General features: G+C 42.0%; 1 protein-coding gene across 10 annotated transcripts in view; it reads right to left on the bottom strand.

Annotated features, from left to right (window-relative positions):
* Nucleotides 1-543: 543 nt before the first annotated feature.
* Nucleotides 544-23,180, bottom strand: part of NSD1 (nuclear receptor binding SET domain protein 1) — a 116,304-nt gene continuing 93,667 nt past the window's right edge. For all 10 annotated transcript variants that reach the window (XM_084886544.1, XM_084886540.1, XM_084886539.1 and 7 more), the window contains 6 exons: nt 22,301-22,570; nt 20,686-20,802; nt 17,999-18,140; nt 13,932-14,038; nt 10,475-10,679; nt 544-6,849 (listed from right to left, as the gene is read on the bottom strand). In XM_084886544.1, coding sequence (XP_084742670.1) covers nt 5,219-6,849; nt 10,475-10,679; nt 13,932-14,038; nt 17,999-18,140; nt 20,686-20,802; nt 22,301-22,570 — 2,472 coding nt within the window. In that variant the 3' untranslated portion in view covers nt 544-5,218. The remainder of the gene's footprint in view (nt 6,850-10,474; nt 10,680-13,931; nt 14,039-17,998; nt 18,141-20,685; nt 20,803-22,300; nt 22,571-23,180) is intronic.

The raw sequence follows: 23,180 nt of genomic DNA, 5'->3' as shown, positions 1-23,180 counted from the left end.
GCAGACTCCCAAGGCTGCCTCAAATTCTATTTTTGGACCTTGGAGGACCAGGTGTTAATTGTAAACAGGGCTCACACTTCCAATTCAACTAAAAGAAAGGACATGACAGCCCTTTCCTGTATGGAGGCTTGGCTCCTTTGTTTCTGCTTTCCTGCCTTAGACTGGATCCTCTGTAATGTCTAAGAGCGCCTGCCTCTGAAGAACTAAAAACTGAGCCATTTTGGTCAGATTCACACTCAGGAAATCATTTGGTTCTACTTCCTTTTTAAAGACCAATTCCTCAAAATACCCTTACTTCATGGGTGATGAAGACTTCCTGATAGAGATGAAAACACCAGCCACTCTCAAGACATTTTGGCACCTAATGACTCCTGAGAGGAAACCCACCACTCCCATGAGGTGCTTGGGAAAGTGCTCAGCTCCACTGTGTCCCACCTGGGCGCTAGTGCAGGGGCTGGCTTCTGCTCTCACCCCAAACCCACCCTCCCTCCTTTGGGCTACATCTCCCCATCAACAACAAAACACAACACAGGGCAAGGGCCATAAGAGTAAAGTTAAACTTTACTTTACAGTAATTTTTTTCTATATACAAAGAATTACAGTACATGTTTATGGGGACTCCTACCACAGGGCTCCCCTCTTTTCCACTAAAAGTTTCACAGCTGACAATCTATGGGGGTGAGGAGGAAGAAAAAAAAGCGATGGACCTCAGCTGTTCCCCCCACACCCCTTTTCTTAAAAATATAAAGGTAGATCTCTACTGTCAGCTTGTTTCTTTGCCAAGTCTTTGAAATCTGCTCTTCCATGAGCTGCTGTGTGCTGCACTCACCCATCGATACACACCTCCATGCACACACAGGCAGCACCCACCTCAGACCTGGAGACCACCTGCTCTCTGCCCCTCCTCTGGAAGTCTAAAACACCACAGCCATCCATTTCTGCTACTGCTCCCTGGGCTCTCCTCTCCACAAAGCTCTGCTCAGCTTCCAGAGTGTTACCCCTGAAGACCCTCAATAGCCTGGTGTTTGGAAAGTCATGGGAAAGCAGCTCTAGAGAAGGAACCACTTAAGAATTTAACATGTGCTGTGTTTTGCTTATGTTGATAGGAAACATTGCTTTCCAGGCTGTGGATTTCTAATTAACTTTACATTTCCTTAAATAATACCTTTAATCTTCATAGGCAATAGAGGTTCCCATGAGAGTGAGAGGTGGAGAGGGGCAGAAGGTTAACTGAGGGAGACCCCATACCTGGAGCTCTCTACCAACCTATTCTAGGCAGTGTGGACAGAGGCTATGGACAAGGTGACACCAGCCCTGAAAAACTCAATGGCCACCCTCACCTGGACATGGCATCTCTTCCATCTCTGGATTGCGCTGGACCACTCCAGGATTGGGTATAGCCTTCACCGAGGCTCTGCCCTCTCCTAACAGCTTCAAAGAACTGTTCTACATAAAATCTTTTTCTCCCAAACAGGAACTCGGGTTTCTCAAGTCACCAGTTCCTCAACCCTTGGCAGTGCTTATTTATACCAGGAAATTAGCACCATCATTACATTTTTTGAGTGTGTACAAAGCAATTACCTATTCTTATTTCAATTTATACTACAGCAATCTGGCCCTAGGAAGTTCAGCTGAGAGCTAACTGGCCATAGCCAAATAAAGTCTCAAGCAGCTACCTAGTTTAAATGATGTGGAATGTCCAACACATGAACAGCCTAAACATGATTTATAGGAAAGGGACTTATGGTAGCTCCCTTCCTGCCATGATCTCAGAGGGGATACATTGGGCCACTCTGACAAACCCCAAGATGACGCTATCTCCCAAGAAAGCCTTAGGAGAAAAACTTTTGTAGAGCTGAGGCCAACATCTGTCCATGTTTAGTGCTCTCCTAATTCCTCCACAGGGGAAGCTGCCTGGACCAGACTTCCTTCCTGCCAGTGTTCTCACAGGCAACCTGGGAGTCCAGCTCCAGTGAGTAGATGCTGCCAAAACCTGTGAAAAATCACTGATGTACTTCATGCCCTGACTGTGGTGTGGGGTAGAAGATATGAAGAATACAATTATTTTCTTCAATGCCAAAGATGTAGATTTGGTAGTTGTTCAGAAGAGGATCAACATAGTGATTTAAATCACCTCAAACTCAGGAACTTTAGGGAGATGCAGACATTTAAAAACTTGGATGCTTTTGTAGCGATGAGAGCTATTTGCTATCACAATGGGTTGGCTTGAGTAGAAGCAAAGAGGCTTTGAATTTAAGTTTCCATAATTTTCCCCTGACTTAACAGGGCTAGGAGAGGTATTGTTCTCTAGCTACCTATGGAAGCTATGGCTTCCCCCTGGGAAAAGCTTCCTGGGAAAGGGACTTAGAGGCATATTCTCTTGAGATCCAATTTCCAAGCACTTGGCCAAATACCAAAAATACCATCCTGCATAAAGATCAGGAATATCTAAGAGAAAAGATTACCTTTTAATTTCCAACTCACAATCCTTGGAGAAAAGGTCTTAGCACAGGCTCTAAGAGAGTCCTCTAGGGTAGTAACTCCCTCTCAGCATCATGCAAGTCTCAATTCCCAACAGTCCTGATTGTGCTTCTAATTGTACAGTGACTGCTTTCATGATAAGATGTTAATAATCTAGAATGAGATGCTGAGATCAGTGGGCCTCACAGTTGAATTTCTAGGTCCCATTCAAGCTTAGAGTCTTTTCAAATGGCACCCAGGAAAGCCTGGCACTCCATCCATGTAGATAAAGAACTGCCTCCTATCCCCCAAACCAAGCATAGTTCAGTTTTTTCCCAGGCAGGTCTGGAAGGAAGTATTGTGAGTGGTGGAAAATGGAAAGGACCAAAACAAAACCATGAAGTGGTCGATCATGGCCCACTTTTCCCTCACTCCTTCCTGTCCCATGAGACATGTCTAAAGTGGCTGTCAAGAAAATTACCTACCAAAGCCTACTTCAGAAGCTATTATAGGATCGAACTTCTCCACTTACAATTTTTTACAAAGCCTGCACAACCCCCCACCACACACACAAAAAAAATTCACAGTTTATTCCATTAAACAAAGAACTACGGTAATTTAACACACAACATAGTGAAAGGAGATTCTGACAGTGCAGTGTGGATACTTTTTCTGATTGCAACTACAGATGACAGGAGAGAAAAGGGCACAGGACTGGCACCAAGCAAACCCTACTCGTACAACCTAAGAGATTAGGGAAAAAGACCTACTAGCTGCAGTTATATACTTATTATTCTCACACATGATAAATACTTAATATAATGAACTTTAACGTTCTGGGTGGATTTCTTTAAAAATATCTTTTCCATGGTTTAAAATTTTTTAAAAAGAAAATAAGATGCTTTGTTTTCTCTTCCTTTTCAACCAAGAATTTTTCTTCTCTGATGATATGGGAAGAGGGACAGGGCGAAAATAGAGAACTAGGCAGGTGGAATTTACAGAGGAGATTCCGAGGTCTAAGTGAGATGCAAGGATAGGCTCCTAAACTCGGGGCAGCCCTGCCCAGCCTTGTGCCTCTGCCTGAGTTCAAGTGTCTCAATCCCAGAGACCCACTTTGGGAAATAAAAGCAAATTCTTTTTAATTTTTATATAAAGCGCAAATGCTTCTGTAACTATTATTTCCTCCTTTAGAGTGATTAGAGTAGCCTCACCAGGAACTCAGGAGGAAACTGGGACAAAATACAGAATCCTGTTGATATAAAAGTCATAAATGAGACAGAATGGCTAGGAGACGTTTGGGCCAGATGGCCTGGTTGGCTAAAGCTGCTGGCTAAATTGGCAAAGCAGATAGGTAAACACATTTGGTCTAGGGACAAAAGAGACATGGATGAATGGAAAGAAACTGGCCAAACAGCACTTCCTGTTGGCAGTCAGTGAGCTGGGTGAATGGTAGGGCAGGGTAGCACCAACAGATTTCCCAGCCCTTGAGCCCCAGCTCAGGGCAGCAGTAACAGATAATCAGCAGATATGAGGAGTCAACTCTCAGACTGGACATTTCTCTCAATGCCACATCTTGCCAGTCATAAAGGAAGGGTTATGGTTCCCTTTAAATTTGAGTCAGCAGGCAAGTCCTCTCAACACAAAGCACAATTCTCAGGGGAGGGTGGTAAAATCCACTAGTGAAGAAGAGGACTCCCTCCATTCAGGCAGGAGAGCAAAGGATCAGAAGGGAAGCAATTTTCTGTCAGGATCTGGCACCCTCCCTGAGCTGGTGGTGGATCTAGCTCAGAGCTTGCTGGAGATTCCTAGGTCCACTGCCCAAGACTCTGAAATCTGAAAGCACCTGAGTGTGTGGGGACGGGCATAGGGTGGGTTGATGTAAAAGGAGGAAAATAGGTAAAAAAGAGAGATAAGCTTGCCAATTGCCTTCTTACTCTGGGGGAAAGCTACGTCATTGTAGAGCCCAGCCTCCACACAACCAGCTATTCCACCAAGTATAGATCTTCAGACTCTGCGAAACCCAGACAAGCAGTGATGGTGGCTGCCCAGCCAACAATCCCACTTGGCCTCTGCAGCCCACCCTGCCTATAAACATCTGCATGAGCACACATGCATGCACATGCACACATGCACACCTAGCCCGAAGAAACAATACAATCATTTCTGGGACCATGCCTCAGGGCCCTCAGAACTTCATGTTATTTCCTGGCCAAAGGTTAAAAACAGCCTAGAAACCCAGGCAGGTATGTTAGGCTCATAAGAATCAGGTCTTAATCTCTGTATCTCCTATCAGTGACCAGCACCTGGCCTCACACACATGAATGTTCAAGAAATCGCCACTGGTTTGAATGGGTATCAGTTCCTCCCAAGAGTTCATCAAGTGCCCTCAGTGGGGCTCTGTAGGCATAGAGAAATAGCATCGAAAGCCCCTCTACCTTCCAACCTGACCAGTGGAATTGAATCCCATGTTTGACTCCAGAGTGGACTTTTTATTTCAAGTTGACCATGTGTAAAGGATGAGGGAAAGAAACCCAAGTTCTGTCTGTCTCCTTGGCTGAGGCCCACTTGGATTTCCATACATGTTTCACATAACATTAAGCCCCCACTTGCTAATGTCACAAGAGTTCTGAGTGTTGGGATATAAAGAAAGAATAACAGTGAAAAGGTAGTGGGGTCTGTTTTATAAGGGAGAAGAATAATATTTCCCTCCCCAAGAACCCTGGGGGTAGCTGGGCTGGTCATCTGACATTTACTGGTATTATTTCTGTTCTGACTCTGCATACTTGTGACTGGAAGGCGCCGGGTTAAGAGTTGAAAATGTGTTTTGCTCTGGTTTAGGCTCTTGCCCTCTTCCAAGAGACCAGCAAGTTTGTGCCAATGTCTGTGTGCTCCCAGACGACCAGCAGGACGGCGCCAGTGTGTGTCCAGCTAACATGGGCCAGAGCCCTGGCCCTGGTGAGGACTTTCCTAGGGCCCAGGTACTCTGCTCTGTGGTTGTCAACTTCTTCTCTTCAGTGGAGAGGGAGGATGTGGCCTTCCCAAGAGGCCTGAAGGACTGCCCACTCTTGGCACCAAGTCCAGGTACTTGATGGCCTCCAGCCATCTGTTTCACCTGCTTCACCAGACCCAGTGCTTGGCTGGGAGGCCCTGGTATCTGCTCAGCTCCTGCAGGTGCTCTTCCTGCAGCCTGAGTTGCTGCCTCATATAAAAAAGCCTTGGCAGGGGACGGAGAAAGAAGTCTGGCTTGGGTGAGTGATTTAACAGCTTGCCAGGGGTGCTCCAAGGGGGCCACGGCTTTTCCAGGAGGCTGAAAGACAGGATCTGACACACTGCCTCTTTCCACAACTCGAGACATCTGCCCCAGACCTTTGTTGGCAAGCCATGAGCTGGACTCCAACACTGGCATCTTCTCATCAGCTTGTTGTGTGGCCTCATGAGGAGAAGCTGCCCGTTCTTTCTGGCGAGAAGTTAGGTCTATGAGATCCATCACTAAAGCAGCTCTGTTTTTCGACTGAGTATTCTGGTCCACGGGCCTCAGTGCTTTTTCTTTAGCTACCAGTGTCTGGACCACAGCTGATAGCACTTTATCAGGAGGTGGGAATCTCGGGGTCAAAGAAGCATGGGATTTGTCTGGAGACCTGTCTGAAGTCTGGGGTTTGGGGCTGCTGGTGACTAGCAGTCTGTCTGATGGTGGAAGTCTCAGGAGAGTAGGGACTGGGGTTTTCTCCAGCGACTGGGGCCTTGGGCTGGCAGCACCTATGGATTTATCCAGCCTTGGGTCAGCTGTCCCTAGAGGTCTTTCCAGTGGTTGGGACCGGACTGAGGGTGAAGAGCTTGGGCCGGTCACTGGAGAGGGTTTGTCAGAGAGTTGGGTTCTTGGTCCTCCCACTGTAGATGGCCTGTCCAATGACTTCTGGCTGGATACCAAGGACTGGGGTTTGGTCCCTGACCCAGCAAGGGCCCTGACCCTTTCTACAGGCGGAGGCCTGGAGTCAGTTCTGTCAGGAGGTCTTTCAGGGGGCGGTGGCCTCTGACAAGTCCCTGCCAGAGGTTTTTTGGACAGTGACGTCTGGTTGGCTTCAGCAGGTGGCTTCTCCAACATCTTAGGCCCTTGATCAGCTACTCCTGATGACTGTTGCTCTGCCAGCTGAGTGCTTGGGCCTGGAGTCAGTGGTACTGGAGGAGGCACATACTCACGGATCTCCCCAGGTTCCAAAGGGTTGGGCCCACAGGGGTCGTGCTCAGTACAAGACAGACGTCCATCCAGTTTGGAGATGAAGAGCATCCCTTCCCGATGCTGCTTGCAAAAGGAGCTAGGACACATCTCACAGAAGGAGGCTGCTTCCTTCCCACAGATGTCACACTGATGCCAAGGACACTCCCATTTTCCTGAAACACAGATGTGAAACAAGAGCTTAGGAAAACAAGAGATGGGCCACGGCTCTGGAACTAGGTCAAAGGAGTGATTTCAAACTGCCCTGTTCTGCAGATAGCTCATGCTTCCCCAGCCCCAGGAGCTCAGCTTCCTCTTCTGCACAACTGCATATAAAAATAACTGCCAGTATCAAGTAGCAACTAAGCATCAACTAAATATACAGGCAGGAGTAATTCCTTATTTCTATTTCTATTATTTCTATTCCTAGCAAGGAATAAGACCCCAAAGCTCCCCTTACATCAAGCATGTCAAACTTTTGGCCCGAGGGCCACATGCAGCCCACAATATTTTTGCAGCCCAACCAATATAACAGTATGTCAAGAAACATTTTAATAAAAATTTGGTAACTTAATTTTTAGAATATCCGGTTATACATAATTGTTAAAAACGAATGACAATGTTCACTAACAACTGATTACTACAATTGTGTTCCCTTATGCACCTTATGCTCAAGCGTACCAGTTCTCTCCACTAATACTAGCAGAGAATATTTTAACAGCCGATTGCTACATCAATAGTTTTGTACTGACTTGTTGGCTGTGTGAAATAGGATATATTTAGCTTTTGGAGAACAAGAAAAATAGGTTTTATTTGTGTTACACATATTAATTTGTGCAGTTATTTAGTGTCTGGTAAGTTAATGTTCAAGAAAAAATTTTAAAAAATATATATTTTATTGATTTTTACAGTGAGGAAGGGAGAGGGATAGTTAGAAACATCAATGAGAGAGAAACGTTGATCAGCTGCCTCCTGCACACTTCACACTGGGGACGTGCCCGCAACCAAGGTACATGCCCTTGACTGGAATCGAACCTGGGACCCTTTAGTTTGCAGGTTTGATCTATCCACTGAGCCAAACCAGTTTCGGCAAGAAAATTTTTTTTTTCAAAATGTTTTATTATTTCATGTTAATGATTACTCATTTATTTCAGCCCTTTGTATTCAGCATATCTCTATCGAAATAAACCTACATTTCTATGAAAATTGAAGCTTTATTTTTTTTGCGGCGAACATAAACTTAAACCTTATTTGGCCCATGTTAGTCTTTGAGTTTGACATGCTTGTCTTAGATAAAATATGAGGATATTACTTTCATATTTTGCAAACTCCTTTTGTCCTTTAAATATTCAACTCTAGTACAACTTGCATGGCTCAGTAATTGAGTGTCAACCTATGAACCAGGAGGTCAAGATTCGATTCCCAGTCAGGTACGTGCTGGGGTTGCAGGCTCTCTCCCCAGTGAGTGGTGTGCAGGAGGCAGCAGATCAATGATTTTCTCTCATCATTGATATTTCTATTTCTCTCTTCCTTCCTCTCTGAAGTCAATAAAAATATATTTTATTTTATTTATTTAAAAATATATTTTATTGATTTTTTTACAGAGAGGGAGAGGGATAGAGAGATAGAAACATCCATGAGAGAGAAACATCGACCAGCTGCCTCCTGAACACCTCCTTCTGGGGATGTGCCTGCAATCAATATACATGCCCTTGACCAGAATTGAACCCGGGACCTTTCAGTCCACAGACCGACGCTCTATCTACTGAGCCAAACCGGTTTTGGCAAAAATATATTTTAAAATAAATAAATATTCAACTCTAAGGGGAACATTTCAGCTATTTAAACTCCTGCTTATTTAGTTATTAGTAGAAAGTGGGAGCAGATATACAAATGTGAAAGAAAAAAAAAAGGAAGCAGATTTACCTTTGCTCAATTTTAAGTCTTGAAATTAGCACAAACTTTATCTGTGTTGTCTACACAGAATCAGTGGGAAAAACCCAAAGCTAACCTTAGGTGTATTTGTCTCCACTTCATGATAGCTGAGAGTCTCTGTCATGGACAGTGTTTCTTCCCCAGCTCCTTCCAATAAACTATGCTGGCTAGACTTTGTTCCTGGCTCATAGGCCAGATCAGTCTATCACAGCCTGGCCATGAGTAATTGATTCTGAAACAATTTCCCATTTCCACTTCCTGGAAGTGTTAGGTTAATGTTATGACCTGCCCCCACACTATCTCATTTTTTATTATTTCATTATCCTAGCAACCACATATTGAAGGACAAACTCCTCTCACTACCGCCCCATAGTTGTTCTCTTTCTGCAATTCCAGGAAACAGTCCTCTAGTGATGTATAATCCTCTCACCTAGAATGGCTTCCCACTGGTTTCTTATCCTTGTAATTTAAAATAGATGGCAGGTCCAAACCCCTAAAATGCGCTAATTCCAAATCACCACCATGTTAGTGACTTCTCCAAACACAAATTTCCAGGTACCACATCTGCCTAAGCAGTTTCCTCATCTAACTGACACCTCTGCATCTCCTTCAGAGGGAAGTGTGCTAACGAGGTCTAAAAGGGTATCAGTCCACACCTCACTGACTAGAATGATCTAAAGCTCCACTCTGTCTCAACTGCTCTTTGTTTAGAAAGGGAATGTGTTTTAGTAAACTTGAGGTCAGATATGGAGAGTGGCTGCAGTGTTTGGACAGGTTCAAGCCTTGGACTGACGAAAGGGCAAGGTCCTCTTCTGGCAATGCCATATGTAAGTCCCAGCTTGGAGGACAAAGCCCTCCCAAGCAGAATTATAGCCAAAGGCTATGGTTGTAAGCTTAACCTTATAATCTGACCCGGTAGTCCACATGTGTCAAACACAAGGCCCGAGGGCCAAATCCAGCCCGCCAGGCCTTGCAATGTGGCCTGCACCGCGCTGTCATCACTGCACTCCGCTGTCAGTTTATGACATTGTCAGTTTATGACTGTTCAGTAAACCATTCGGCCCGCGATTTAGGCTGGATTTTAGATTTTAGCCCCTTCTCTGATTGAGTTCGACACCCCTACGTGTAGTCCTATGTAGCTGAGGGCTGTGGGCTGAGGGCGGTGTAGCAAGTGCTGCCAAAATAAAGTTTGATAGAGCTCAGAGAATTGCAACAGGAAAGAAGTAGACTTGAAACTCACAAGAACATTATAAACATCTTGACCACTCTTTTGTCTTGCTTTGTGTGATCTAACTATAAAGATTCGGCTTACAGGCTGTGTCACTGATCCACCTGGCCCCAACTATATTCCCTTGTCTGTTTTCTTTAACACATTAAGCGCCCAGCCTGTTTTGTCTTCTGGACAGAAAGTATAGTGTCAGTCACCGGTGACTGGGACCTTACCATGTTAATCCTTACCGTCCCTCCTCTGGTTCACCACTGGCCGTGCTGGACACAGTTCAGTCAGAAAACCTGGCTTTCAATCCAGCTCCTACATCTATATGTTCTAATGAGACAAATCATCTTACCAAACTTGATTCTGAGTTTCCTTATCTACGTCATGGGAAAGTGAAAAGATCTCATCTTTATGGGTTGTTAGGAGGATAAAATAACATAACAGAAACATAAAATACTTGATATATAGCAAGTGAATTTCTGTTCCCTTCTCTATAAAAATAGGGTTCTAAACTTTTGCTATTTAGTCCAAGATTAAGAACATGGACCCAAATCCCCTCAACACTATGCATGGGATGCATGGGAAGACCAGAGGGCTTTGAGAATTCTGGCTGAGAACAAGGAACACTCTTTACAGATTTTGGCACCAACCTGCTGGTCGCTTGGTTAGATTGAGACAGTCTGCATGGTAAACTTTTGGGCAGCCCGGCTTCTTACAGGAGACAAGCTGACCAGCATCCCCACAGCTGAAACACTCATCCTCTCGCTCCTTTGTGATTTCACCCTGGCTCCTGCGCTTCCCCTGTTGCTTCTTCTTGAATTTCTTTGACTTTTCTTCTGTGGCAATGGGTTGATTCTAGAGGTCAGATATTGAGTAGTCAGCATTCTGTCAACACATTAGTTGCATGATCTTGACCAGGTTAACTATTTTCTCTGTGTCTCAGTCTCTCCTCTGGGAAGAGACAGTCCTTATAGACTGTTGTGAAGGTATGAGAAAAGGCAGAAAAGGCACCTAACCCATCACAGTATTATAGTGAGGTACCCAATAAGTGGTTGTATTAATTAACTTTTGTACCAACTACCCTGCTACCTGAATGAAATTAGAGAGATATGTTCTTTTTGTTGACATACAGGCTGATGTTAAAGGTCACCCCTTTCATAAGTTTTATTTTTACATTAATTTCATAACTAAGGAAGACTTCTTTGTGTGCATACACATTTCTTAGTTTATTCAACAAACCTTCACTGAGCACTTAGTATGAGCCATGTGCTTGGAAGACACAAAAAATCTAGTTCATGGTCCTTGGCCTCAACAAGATATGCATTTTTATCTAAATCAAATTATGTCCGCCACTTAAGACAGATCCTAGAACAGCAGGTTTTCTCTGTGCTCCCATTCTTGGTCATCAAACCCGGTGGTTTTCATAAGCTTCTGCTCTTGAAATTCTCATATTGATTCATGTGTGAAAAGTTACCAAGACCTTAAGGATGCAGAAACTAACATTCCCAGTGCATGTAACATCATTAAATTCGGGTTAAATTCAGTTATATTTTAATTTATAGGTAAAAAGTCAACTGGGCATCTGAAGGAATAAGACCATTTAACTCAACCAACTAAACAAAATCCAACATAATATAAAAATAATTTTCCTTACTTAATAAAATAATTACTGGATACTCTTCATCTTGATGTGTAACTGCTCAAACAGATTATTATCTTTAGTTATAGGTTTCTATACTAATTTGAATTTTTCAGTTCTTAATATTGACTTCATAATCAAAAAACCATAATGGAAATACCCAACTAGAGTCACTGTATAATCTACTATGTATCAAAATTAAACATAAATTTTCAGTGTGCTGTTACTTATGAGAGAGATATCTAGAAGTATCCAGATGTTCAACTATTATGGTCCACCCATTATATAAAAAATTTAACAGTCACTAACAATAATGATTGAGAAGACTATGGAACAGCAAGGAGAATTTATAATATTTAACAAAAGTAGGATGCAGACTTATAGACAATTCTTAACAGTTATAGAATTATAATTCAGTTAAACAGCATATATAAAATACTACAAACTCACAACAATGTTTATACTTTGTTACAATGATAAAATTAAGGATCCTATGTTTATTGACAGTATTATATAATACTAGAAGCCCGGTGCACGGATTTGTGCACTGGTAGAATCCCTTAGCCTGGCCAGCAATTGAAGCTTATGGGGAGGTTGCAGCTGGCACCACCATGAGGGCCGATCAACGCTGGTTGTGGGGAGGGGCCACAGGAGGTTGGCAGTGGGAGTGCACTGACCATTGGGGACAGGTCCTGCTTTGAGCATCTGACCCCTGGGAGTTAGTGTGCATCATAGCGACTAGTTGACCACTCGTTCTGATCATTTGGTTGTTATAGTCACTTAGGCTTTTATATATATTATATATATATATATATATATATATATATATATATATATATATGTAGCTTATTAGGAAATATGAGTAAGATTACCAACTGAGACCAATAAAAATATGGCAAATAACCCACTTTAAGATTTCTATTTACAGGCTTCTTAGCTAAAAAATATCCCCAGTTAGAAGTTAGATTGTTTAAAACACCCCAACAGTACTCAAAGATGCTCTGTGTCACCAAACTGATCATCAGAATTTTTACTTAGCAAATTGCCAGTGACCATGACAACTATTTTCTGTCATTATTTCAAAGAGACACCCTATCTAATAAAAGAGTAACATGCAAATTGACCCGCACCTCTGCCACACCGTCAAGCCATGCCCACCAGCCAATCAGGAGTGAGTATGCAAATTAACCAAATCAAGATGGCTGCTGCCATGGAGAGAACAGGAGGCTTGGGTTTCCCCGGCAATGGAGAAAGTCAAGCTTTAAACCTGCCCTGGCCTGCCTTGGCCTCCGCTTAAGGCTACAAAGTTTCAATTATAGAAGATAAATATATCCTAACAAAAATGGTAGCAGCCATGGAGCTGGAGGGAGAAGGAAGCTTGAGTTTCCCTTGGCAAAGGAGGAAGCCAAGTTTCCACAGCCCTGAACTGCCTTGGCATTGCTTAAGGCTTTTAATAAAAGTAGGATGAATTTATCTTTCAATTATATCTTTCAATTCAAAAAATTGAATTTATCTTTCAATTATAAAAGATAAATAAATCCCAACAAAAATGGCTGCGGACAAAGAGCGAGCAGGAGGCTTGGCTCTGGTAAAGGCTAGAAGATAAATAAATTCAGATACAGTACCAGAGCCTCCGCTTGGGTCACCAGGGGCGTAGCCAGCCTGCAAACCGCCACAGACCCCTCACCCAGGCCGTCCCAGGCCCCAAGGGAACCACCACCCTGATCTGGGACACTTTCAGGGCAAACTTGCTGGCCCCCACCTGTACAACAGGCCTCTTTCCTATCTAATCCTATCTAATAAAAGAATAATATGCAAATTGACCATCACTCCAACACACAAAGATGGCTGCCCCCATGTGGACACAAGATGGCCAGCAGGAGAGGGCAGTTGGGAGGAACCAGTCCTGGAAGGGAGGGCAGTGAGGGATAACCAGGCCAGCAAAGGAGGGAAGTTGGGGGTGGATCCAGGCCTGCAGGGGAGAGCAGTTGAGGGGGGACTAGGCCTACAGGGGAGAGCAGTTAGGGCGGACCAGGCATGCAGGGGAGGGCAGTTAGGGGGGACCAGGTCTGCAGGGGAGGGCATTTAGGGGCAAACAGGCTGGCAGTGGAGCAGTTAGGCATCAATCAGGCTGGCAGGGGAGTGGTTAGGGGGTGATCAGGTTGGCAGGTAGAAGTGGTTAGGAAAGCAGGCAAGCAAGCATTTGGGAGCCAACAGTCCTGGATTGTGAGAGGGATGTCTGACTGCCTGTTTAGGCTTGACCCTACCATGATCGGGCCTGAACAGGCAGTTGGGCATCCCTCGAGGGGTCCCAGATTGGAGAGGGTGCAGGCTGGACTGAGGGACACACACCTCCATGCATTAATTTCGTGTTCCGGGACACTAGTCTTAAAATAAAGACTCAGCCCTGCAATGGATAGGGCGGGAGGACCACACCACTATTCTCGATTCAAATGTTTAGAAAGTACCTTTGGCCTTACACCCAAAAAGCCACTGCAGTTTGGGGCTCCACATTTGCAAACAGTCTTTCCATTCCCAAGACATTCTAGGTTGTAGTTGAAAGTAAGTTCAGTGCCTGTATAAGAGACAATGAAAAGATTAATATCTGTGGTATTAATTATATTATTTCTGCATTAATAACAAAAAGTATGTTGACTTCTAAGGGAAATTATTAATTTTTGAAAGAATAAAAAATCAGCCCAGCTGCCATGGCTCAGTAGTTAAGTGTCAACTTATGAACCAAGACATCATGGTTTGATTCCCAGTCAGGCACATGCCAGGTTGTGGGCTCAATCCCCAGTGGGGGTGTGTGCAGCTGATCAATGATTCTCATCACTGATGTTTCTCTCTCTCTCTCCCCCTCTCCTTTCCTCTCTGAAATCAATAAAAATACATTAAAAACTAACTACAAATCCCACTATATTAATGAAATGTTAAGTTCCAATCCTATAACATTATTAATCACCTAATACAACTTAATAAGAGAAAAACTTAAATGGCTTAACAAGTAATATTTAAACTAACTTTTACTAAAGAAGTGTTAATATCCCAAGTTGTTTTTTTGTTTGTTTTTTTAAAATATATTTTATTGATTTTGTACAGAGAGGAAGGGAGAGAGACAGAGAGCCAGAAACATTGATGAGAGAGAAACATCGACCAGCCAGCCGCCTCCTGCACATCCCCCACCGGGGATGTGCCCGCAACCAATGCACATGCCCCTGACCAGAATCGAACCCGGGACCCCGCAGTTCGCAGACCGACGCTCTACCACTGAGCCAAACCGGCTTCGGCTCAAATTGGTTTTTAAAATTTGTTTTCTAACCATTCAGATCCAAAATACTGGTATATTAATTCATTACCAAAAACAGACAACAATTTACAGTGATGTGCCAGGTATTGGGAATGCAGGTATGAAGAAAACCTGTTTGTGCCAAGGTGAGCACCTGGCAGCACTAAAGGGGAGACATCTCAGTATAGAATAATACGATAGAACTCTATATCATAGACCTAAATAAAGTCCTGGCTTTACATCCCACATACATTATAATCTGAGTGATTTAAGCCCCAAGTATATCCATTAAATGGAGAAATAGCAACCTCATACAGAGGCTTGTTGAGAGAATATGATATAATACCATAGCAATAATTTGTAAACTTTTAAAAAGAGAAGTACAAATAGACTTTAAGGTAGGAAAAGTCTCCTTTCTGTTGTGCATGTCATCAAAACCAAGAAAGCAAATAAAACACACTCAAACTCAAAACACATTAGTAAAGGCCTAACAAATAAATACAAGAATTTTATATACGTATACCAAGAGGATGTCTTTGGGCAGAGGTAATGGCTTAGATGATAGTCATTCAGTCAAAATTGTCAAATCTTAAATTTCACATTGCAGATGGATTCATCTACCTACCAGTGAGAATAATCAATATAGTTTTCCATCTAATATTAGAAATAGATTATTTATTTGGTCAAGCACATTTTTAAGCAACTAGCTTATATTTAGGGTTACAAAATGGTCTGAATACTAAAACCACTCATGGCCTGGTGAAAGGCTTAAAATGCAAGGAACCTGCAAGAACTGAGATTGACCAAGATAACAGCAGAATCATGTTTCCCCTCTCACATCCACTGTGAACTTACTGGACTAAATAACAGATAATTCTATCACACTATTCTTATTAAGCAAATTAAAACTATATGATTCAATTTTCATAAATTTTATGTGCTTATAATGCAACTCAATGCTATACATAAGTATAAGATAGCAGGATACCTGAAATAATCTGCTGCTCATTCAGCATCCACTATGTAAACATAAGTACATAAGGGGATAAATTAAAATGTATCAGTGCACATAAAGGAAAGACTTCAGAGCATCCTAGAAGAGTCCAACATACAATTATCCTTGAGAGGTCTGAACTCATCGGGGATGGCGAAGGGAGTATATATGACACATGTGGGAGGCAGAAAATCACAGGTATGTGAAGAGCTCAGGAAGTTGGATGAGTAAGAAGAGTAGGCTGAAAAGTTCTGATTCCATTTGCCAAGGCCACAGTTCCTACAGGCACTCTGCATGGCATTCAGCAGATTCTGTCTCATTTTTCCATCACACCCATACAGACTGGAAGTCCAGTGAGGACAAGAAGATCTATGAATTGCCACAAGAAAATCTATGAATTGCTATCTGAGCTGATACAGGAGAGAAGAGAAAATTTGTAGCTAGATATGGCAGAGGAAACCATCCCCATGGAGACTACAGTTCTGAGAACAAATGTACTAGAGAAAGCAGTCAGGACAGATATAAGAACTAAAGTCATATAATCGAGTATCTTCTGAGTAATTAATACAGAGGAATCATACCCTCATCCTGGGGTGGACAGAGAGAGAAATGAAGAAAAGAATGAGAGGAGTGAAACCCAAAAATCTAAGTAACATAGGTATGATACCACATACTTTATAGCCCTTTTGCAAAGATTATATTAGGTAACATGTTTGGAACAGTGTCTGGCATCTGATAAATGGTAGCTGTTATTGTATTCACTTCATAATTCCTGTTACAATGTAGCAATTTATCCAATTTATTCTGAAGCTATCTATTAAAAAACTTGATACAAGTCATCATTTTTAAAAGCAGCATCACAGAGTAGACCACAGTGCACAGTGACAATCAAAGTTTATTACCTTCCTCAATTAATACTTTAAGTAGTGCAACACGGGAGAGAACTAGTGGCTAAATTTTTGAAATATGAAAATTGTCAGAACCTTTAAAATTCTGAAAAGTCAAAACAACTCCTAGGCAGTATATTTAAATTATAGAGAAAAGGATTTTTTTTGTTTGGGGGGGGGGGGGGGGGGCGGGGGCGCGGTGGTCCTGCGAAAGGGGTGGTAAGAAAGGAGCCATGGATTGCTGATGCTTTTCTAAGGCAAGATAAATCTATAATAACTAGAAGCCTGACGCACAAAGATTTGTGCAAGAATGGCCTTCTTGCCGAAACCGGTTTGGCTCACTAGATAGAGCGTTGGTCTGCAGACTGAAAGGTCTCAAATTTGATTCCGGTCAAGGGCATGTACATTGGTTGCAGGCACCTCCCCGGTAAGAGGTGTGCAGGAGGCAGCTGGTCAATGTTTCTAGCTCTCTATCCCTCTCCCTTCCTCTCAGTAAAAAAATCCATGAATTTAAAAAGAAAAAAAAAGAAGAAAAAAAAAGAATGGGCCTTCCTTTCCCTGTCTGCCAGCACTGCTTTTGCTCTGGACTGGGGCACTTTTCTGCCTTTCCATGCAGCGCAGAGGCCTTTAGGCGCCTGTGTATGCAAATTAACCCACAATATTTTTTGGGTTAATTTGCATACTCACTCCAGATTGGCTGGTAGGTGTCTCAAAGGTACAGTCAATTTGCACCTTTCTTTTATTAGTGTAGACAAAATCAGAATATGCTAATTAGACCAGATGTCCTGGATGAAGCCAGGGCTATGAGAGAAGCTCAGGTCCTGGGTGCCTGCCAGTGGCCAGAGGGAACCCCAAGTTTTCATATAAAAGGTCTGAAAATTTATTCCTTTAAAATCATCCATAACAAAGCTTGAAGACACCATGTAAAATGAAATGAATTAGTCACAAAAAAAGAACAAATCCTATATAATTCCCCTTATATGAGATTCTTAGAGCAGTCAAATCCAGAGATAGAAAGTGGAATTGGTGATTGCCAGGGGCTAGAAGAGGGGATAATGGGAAGTTAGTGTTTAACGGGTACAGAGTTTCACTTGGAGAAAATAACGAGTTATGAAGATGGATGGTGGTGATAGTTGTACATGTTGATGGATTTAATGCCACTTAAAAATGATAAATTTTATGTTATGTATATTTTATCACAACCCCACCATCACCAACAAAATCCATGCCAAGTACCATGCAAGTCTTTTATATATATCCTCAGGAGTTTGCAAACCTCGTTTTAGATCATAGGACATATGGGATTTTAAGATGATAAAATCTGAAATTCCATTTTTAGCTCCATATTTCTTAGGTGATTCTTACCTGCTTTAATGTCACTCAGGGCAAAAAGGCCAACACGGGTATCTCCATTCACAGACCACTTCTGTGTTTCACAGTTGGGCTGGCAGCAGTGATTCATGAACCGAGCGTAGTTTCCTTTGGGACCAGCATCAATGATCCGATCCTAGAATTCCAACAGATACTGCTCATCACTTTCTGAGAATTTTAACATACTAGAGGTTCTATGCATAGTTTGAGTCTCCCAGAAGAGTGATTGTTATTATTATATTTTAAAAACAACATATTTTTATTGATTTCAGACAGGGAGGGAGGGAAATAGAAACATCAATGAGACAGAATTGATGGTTAGCTGCCTCCTGCATGCCCCCTACTGGGATCAAGCCCACAACCTAGGCATGTGCCCTTGACTGGAATCCAACCCGGGACCCTTCAGTTCGCAGGCTGATGCTCTATTCCACATGTGTCAAACACAAGGCCCGTGGGCCAAATCCAGCCCGCCAGGCCTTGCAATGTGGCCCGCACCGCGCTGTCATCACTGCACTCCGCTGTCAGTTTATGACATTGTCAGTTTATGACTGTTCAGTAAACCATTCGGCCCTCGATTTAGGCTGGATTTTAGATTTTGGCCCCTTCTCTGATTGAGTTCGACACCCCTACCTATTCACTAAGCGAAACAGGCTAGGGCAGCACTGCATTCCTTTTTATGACTGAATAATATTCCATCGTTTGGATAGACTACACTGTTTTGTCTTCTTTTTCATTTTTAGTCTTTAGAGCACACTGTTTATCAGTTGATGCCCATGAGTTCACGGATATTTGGGTTGCTTCCATTTTGGGACTATCATGAACAATGTTGCTATGAATGAACAAAATATAAATGTACAAATTTTTGTGAGAACATATGTTTCATTTCTCTTGGATATATATGTAGGAGTGGAACTGCTGGGTTATATGTGAACTTTTTGATAAACTTTTTGAGGAATGTTACCAAAGTGACTGCAGCATTTTATATTCCCACTAGCAATGTCTGAGAATTTTAATTTCTCCACATATTCACCAATATATTATTTGCCTTTATTCATTAACTTATTTATTCATATTTTATTAATTTTTAGGGAGAGAAAAAGGAAGAGGGATAGAGATAGAAACATAGATGAGAAACGTCACCCAACAGCTGCCTTCTGCATACTCCCTACCGGGGATTGAGCCAGAAACTCATGCATGCCACCTGACTGGGAATGGAACCATTGGTCTCTTAGTTCCTAGGTCAACACTCAACCTCTGAGGTCAGATGGAAAGGAGAGCTGCCAGGTACATCCTGTCCTCTCTGGTCAAGGTGGTGTGGAGGTAAGAGGGGGGTAACTCGCTGCTTTAGTCTAGCGAGACAGCTGAAAACCTGTGTGGAAGCAACCAGCAGGGCATGCTTCTAACATCTGCTCAGGTCCCTGCTCTTCCCACTGTGGTCAGCATCACTGCTGTCACGTGGAAGAAAAAGAAAAATTTAAAAACAAAACACTCAACCACTGAGCCACACCAGCCGGGGTTGCCTTTTTTTATGGTTATTTCAGTGGGTATGAAATGGTATCTCAATGTGGTTTTAATTTGTATCTCTCTAATGAATAATGATGCTGAGCACCTTTTCTTGGTTTTCTGGCCATTTGTAAATCTTTGGAGAAATGTCAATTCAGATTTTTTTTCTGTTGTTAATTCTCACCAGAGGGTATTTTCCCACTGATTCTTTTGTTTTTTAAAAATTTATTTTTATTGATTTTAGAGAGGAAGGGAGAGGCAGAGATAGAAACATCAATGATGAGAGAGAATCATTGATTGACTGCCTCCTGCATGCCCCCTAGTGGGGATGGAGCCTGCATTCCAGGCATGTGCTCTGACTGGGAATCAAACCCCAACCTCCTGGTTCACACGTTGATGCTTACCCACTGAGACATGCTGGTCATCAGAAGAGTGATTCTTAAAGTATACTTGTTGGATCAGCACTAGCATTACCACCTGGGAATTTGCAGAAACTATGAGGTGGGAGCCCAGCAATCTGTGCTATAATAAGCCTGTTAGGTGATTCTGATAATATGCTGAAGATTGAGGACCTAAAAGAAGCAGCTTGCCCCATCCACTAAATTAGGTAGTTCATCAGAAGTCAACTAAGGAGACTTTAATACCAATACTGAAGACCCATTTCAAACAAAGATGAGAACACCTGGAATTGAGTATCTCATAAACCATAAGGATACAACTTGATAAAAATGAAATGTCCACGAAGTTTCACACCAGGAAAAAATCCTGTGTGGAAGAAAAGGGTTGCGGGGAGATGGGCTAGTAGAACCTAACACTCAGGTACAAAGAGGAAGCTTAGATACACATAAAATAAATATATTATAATGCTAGCATTAGGAACAGTTCCAAATATAATTCTAGGTACCAAAGAAATGTAACTCATCAGAAAATTCCTATAACTGAAAAGCTGACTTGGGTTCAGAAAATACTAACAGATATAGTCCCCAACTTACACTGCATAGCTAAAAAAAATAGATAAAAGCAGTATTGCCTTTGGCCATGTATGTATAGCCAGAAATGAGCAAGCTTACCTATTTTAGAACCCTGAACATGGGGGAAAGACACTATTTTAGGTAGCGTATGACATGCCTACAAACACTATGGCTGGGACAACACTAATTTCACAATCCATTACTTACTTTGTCTAGGGTGAGCATATAGAAATTAGTGATATCGTGTTCTTGGGCATAACGAATTCGAGCTCTGCATTCTTCTTCATCTATTAGCTCACCCACATACTCATTCACAAATTCACCCTAGAACAAAAAGAGCTATTGACTTAATGGCAAAACACACAACTATATTTACAAGTACAGTACACTTTACTTTTATTTTATTTTTTATTGATCTTCACCCTAGAATATTTTCCATTGTGATATATATTTTTTATTTTTTTACTTTGAGAGACTGGAAGGGACGGGGAAAGAGAGAGACCCTTTGGTGTATGGGCCAAAGCTCTAACCACTGAATGCATGGGCCAGGGTCAAGTACACCTTACTTTAAAAAATAACAGATTCAATATTTCCCACTAACTCTCCAAAGCAATTCATGTGTATGTAACTAGTCACTTAAAAAAGGTTTATTCAAAAAACTAACAAATACGATGCTTCAACTATCTGATATTAAAAATCATCTCCCCACTCCTACCTCTGCCATTTGGAGAAAGAGGAAAACACTGGACACTAAAGTTCAACCAAAATGGAAATAAACTAAAGCTCCATATAACAGTGAAATAGACAGTTAATTCCCCTTTACCTGTCCAAATACTTCAGTAAAGTCAGTTTTCCTAACAGGCAGGTTCCTTTTTCTTGAAACATGCCCTGCTGCCCTTACCCATTTCAGACTACTGTTCCACTGACTTAATCACCACAGTCATACTGGCTCTCACTCATGCTGTCTCCTATATATGCAATGCTTTGACACTCAGCTGACTAAGCCAATAAGTACTTATTTTCTAAGTCTCAATTTAAAATATTTTCAAAAACCTTTGCCACATGCCTCCAGAAGCCTTTCTGCTTCTACCCTGGGTGATGATTTCTGCAATGTCTCTCCCCCTGTGGAATGTAAACTTTATGAAAGCTTCGAACATGTTTTCTTTGTTGATCACTGCATCCTTAGCACAATGTCTTGGCAAATGACTGAACAGGTCAACCTGGATTCGTTTCCTTTCTTAGAGACAAATTCAGTGAAATTCTTTAGAAAGTGTAACCAGAATAAGGTTTATTTTATTAAAATGTCAAATAAGATTTATTCTACACAAAAAACTTCACAATATTGTCTATTTTTTAGAAACTTGCTGGTCCTTCTAAGTTTGAAGATATTACTTCATTTTCATTAGAAAAGGAGCAATCATATTTCCTTTGTGTTCTATGAACCCAAACCTATTTTCCCTCAGTATAAATACACTTAACTTTATTAGTGAGTGATCTACACATCTAAATGATGTGCTTACAGGTGATAAGATAGTCAGAAAGAAAAAAAGCAAATAAGGGCATAATATCTCTGAATTTCCCTTGTTTTCTCATCCTCACACACAATGAACATGATCAATACTAAGGATGTTACAGATAAGGAGAACACCTATTCTTAAGCCTCTAAACTCTAGAAGGATACGCTTTGCAAGAACAGTAACAAGGTTTATCCTTACACTATGATATTTTTCCCTATGATCAATTTTCTCATAGTCATCAAGAAGAATTAATCATGTTAAGCAATTAATGAGAAAAAAATTGGAAATTAAGAAGTTTTCTTCACCTTTTTAATATCTGTTTTTGTTCGAAGACCCCAGCCCCTCTGTAATGTGCGAAAAATCTCCACCTCTGGGTATTGGCGCTTAGTAAAGCACTGGTTTTGGCAACGTCCTCCGGCAGGACATACTGTGGGGTGGCACTCATAGAGCAGCATGCGGTTGATGCACTCAGAGTCTATCCCACAGGGGTTATCATCAGTAGCTTTACAGTTGCAACGGGGAATTTCAGACAAGTCTGCAGTGAAGATCTGTACCCGGCCAATAGGACGGTTCACCTGGAAAAGAAACACATACTATACATTGTACAATAGACAAGTCAACACAAGACAATTCAGGACCTATAAAAGGGAGATTTCTTTTCCTTAAAGTTGCATATCACATTTTTTTATGATTTTGAAGCATCAAGATTTAGCAGCATTATTCACAACAGCTAAAATGTGGAAGCAAATCAAGTGTCCATTTACAGATGAATGGCTAAGCAAATAATGGACTATTATTCAGCCTAAAAAGGAAGAAAACTTTGAAACATGCTACAACATGGATGAACCTGGAAGATATGTTACATGAAGCAAGCCAGTCACAAAAAGACAAATACTGTATGATCCCACTTAAATAATGTACTTTGAGCTGGGACCGGTTTGGCTCAATGGATAGAGCGTCGGCTTGGGGACTGAAGGGTCCCAGGTTCGATCCGGTCAAGGGCATGTACCTTGGTTGCAGGCAGATCCCCAGTAGGGGGTGTGCAAGAGGCAGCAGATCGATGACTCTCTCTCATGGATGTTTCTAACTCTCTCTCTCTCTCCCTTCCTCTCTGTACAAAATCAATAAAATATATTTAAAAAAATAAAAAATAAAAAAAAAATAATGTACTTTGAGAAGCAAAAT

Source organism: Pipistrellus hanaki, assembly GCF_964339955.1.
Source record: "Pipistrellus hanaki genome assembly, chromosome: 5".
NCBI lineage: Eukaryota > Metazoa > Chordata > Mammalia > Chiroptera > Vespertilionidae > Pipistrellus > Pipistrellus hanaki.
Note: the sequence above shows the minus strand (reverse complement) of the source record. Positions and strands in the feature narration are given on the sequence as shown.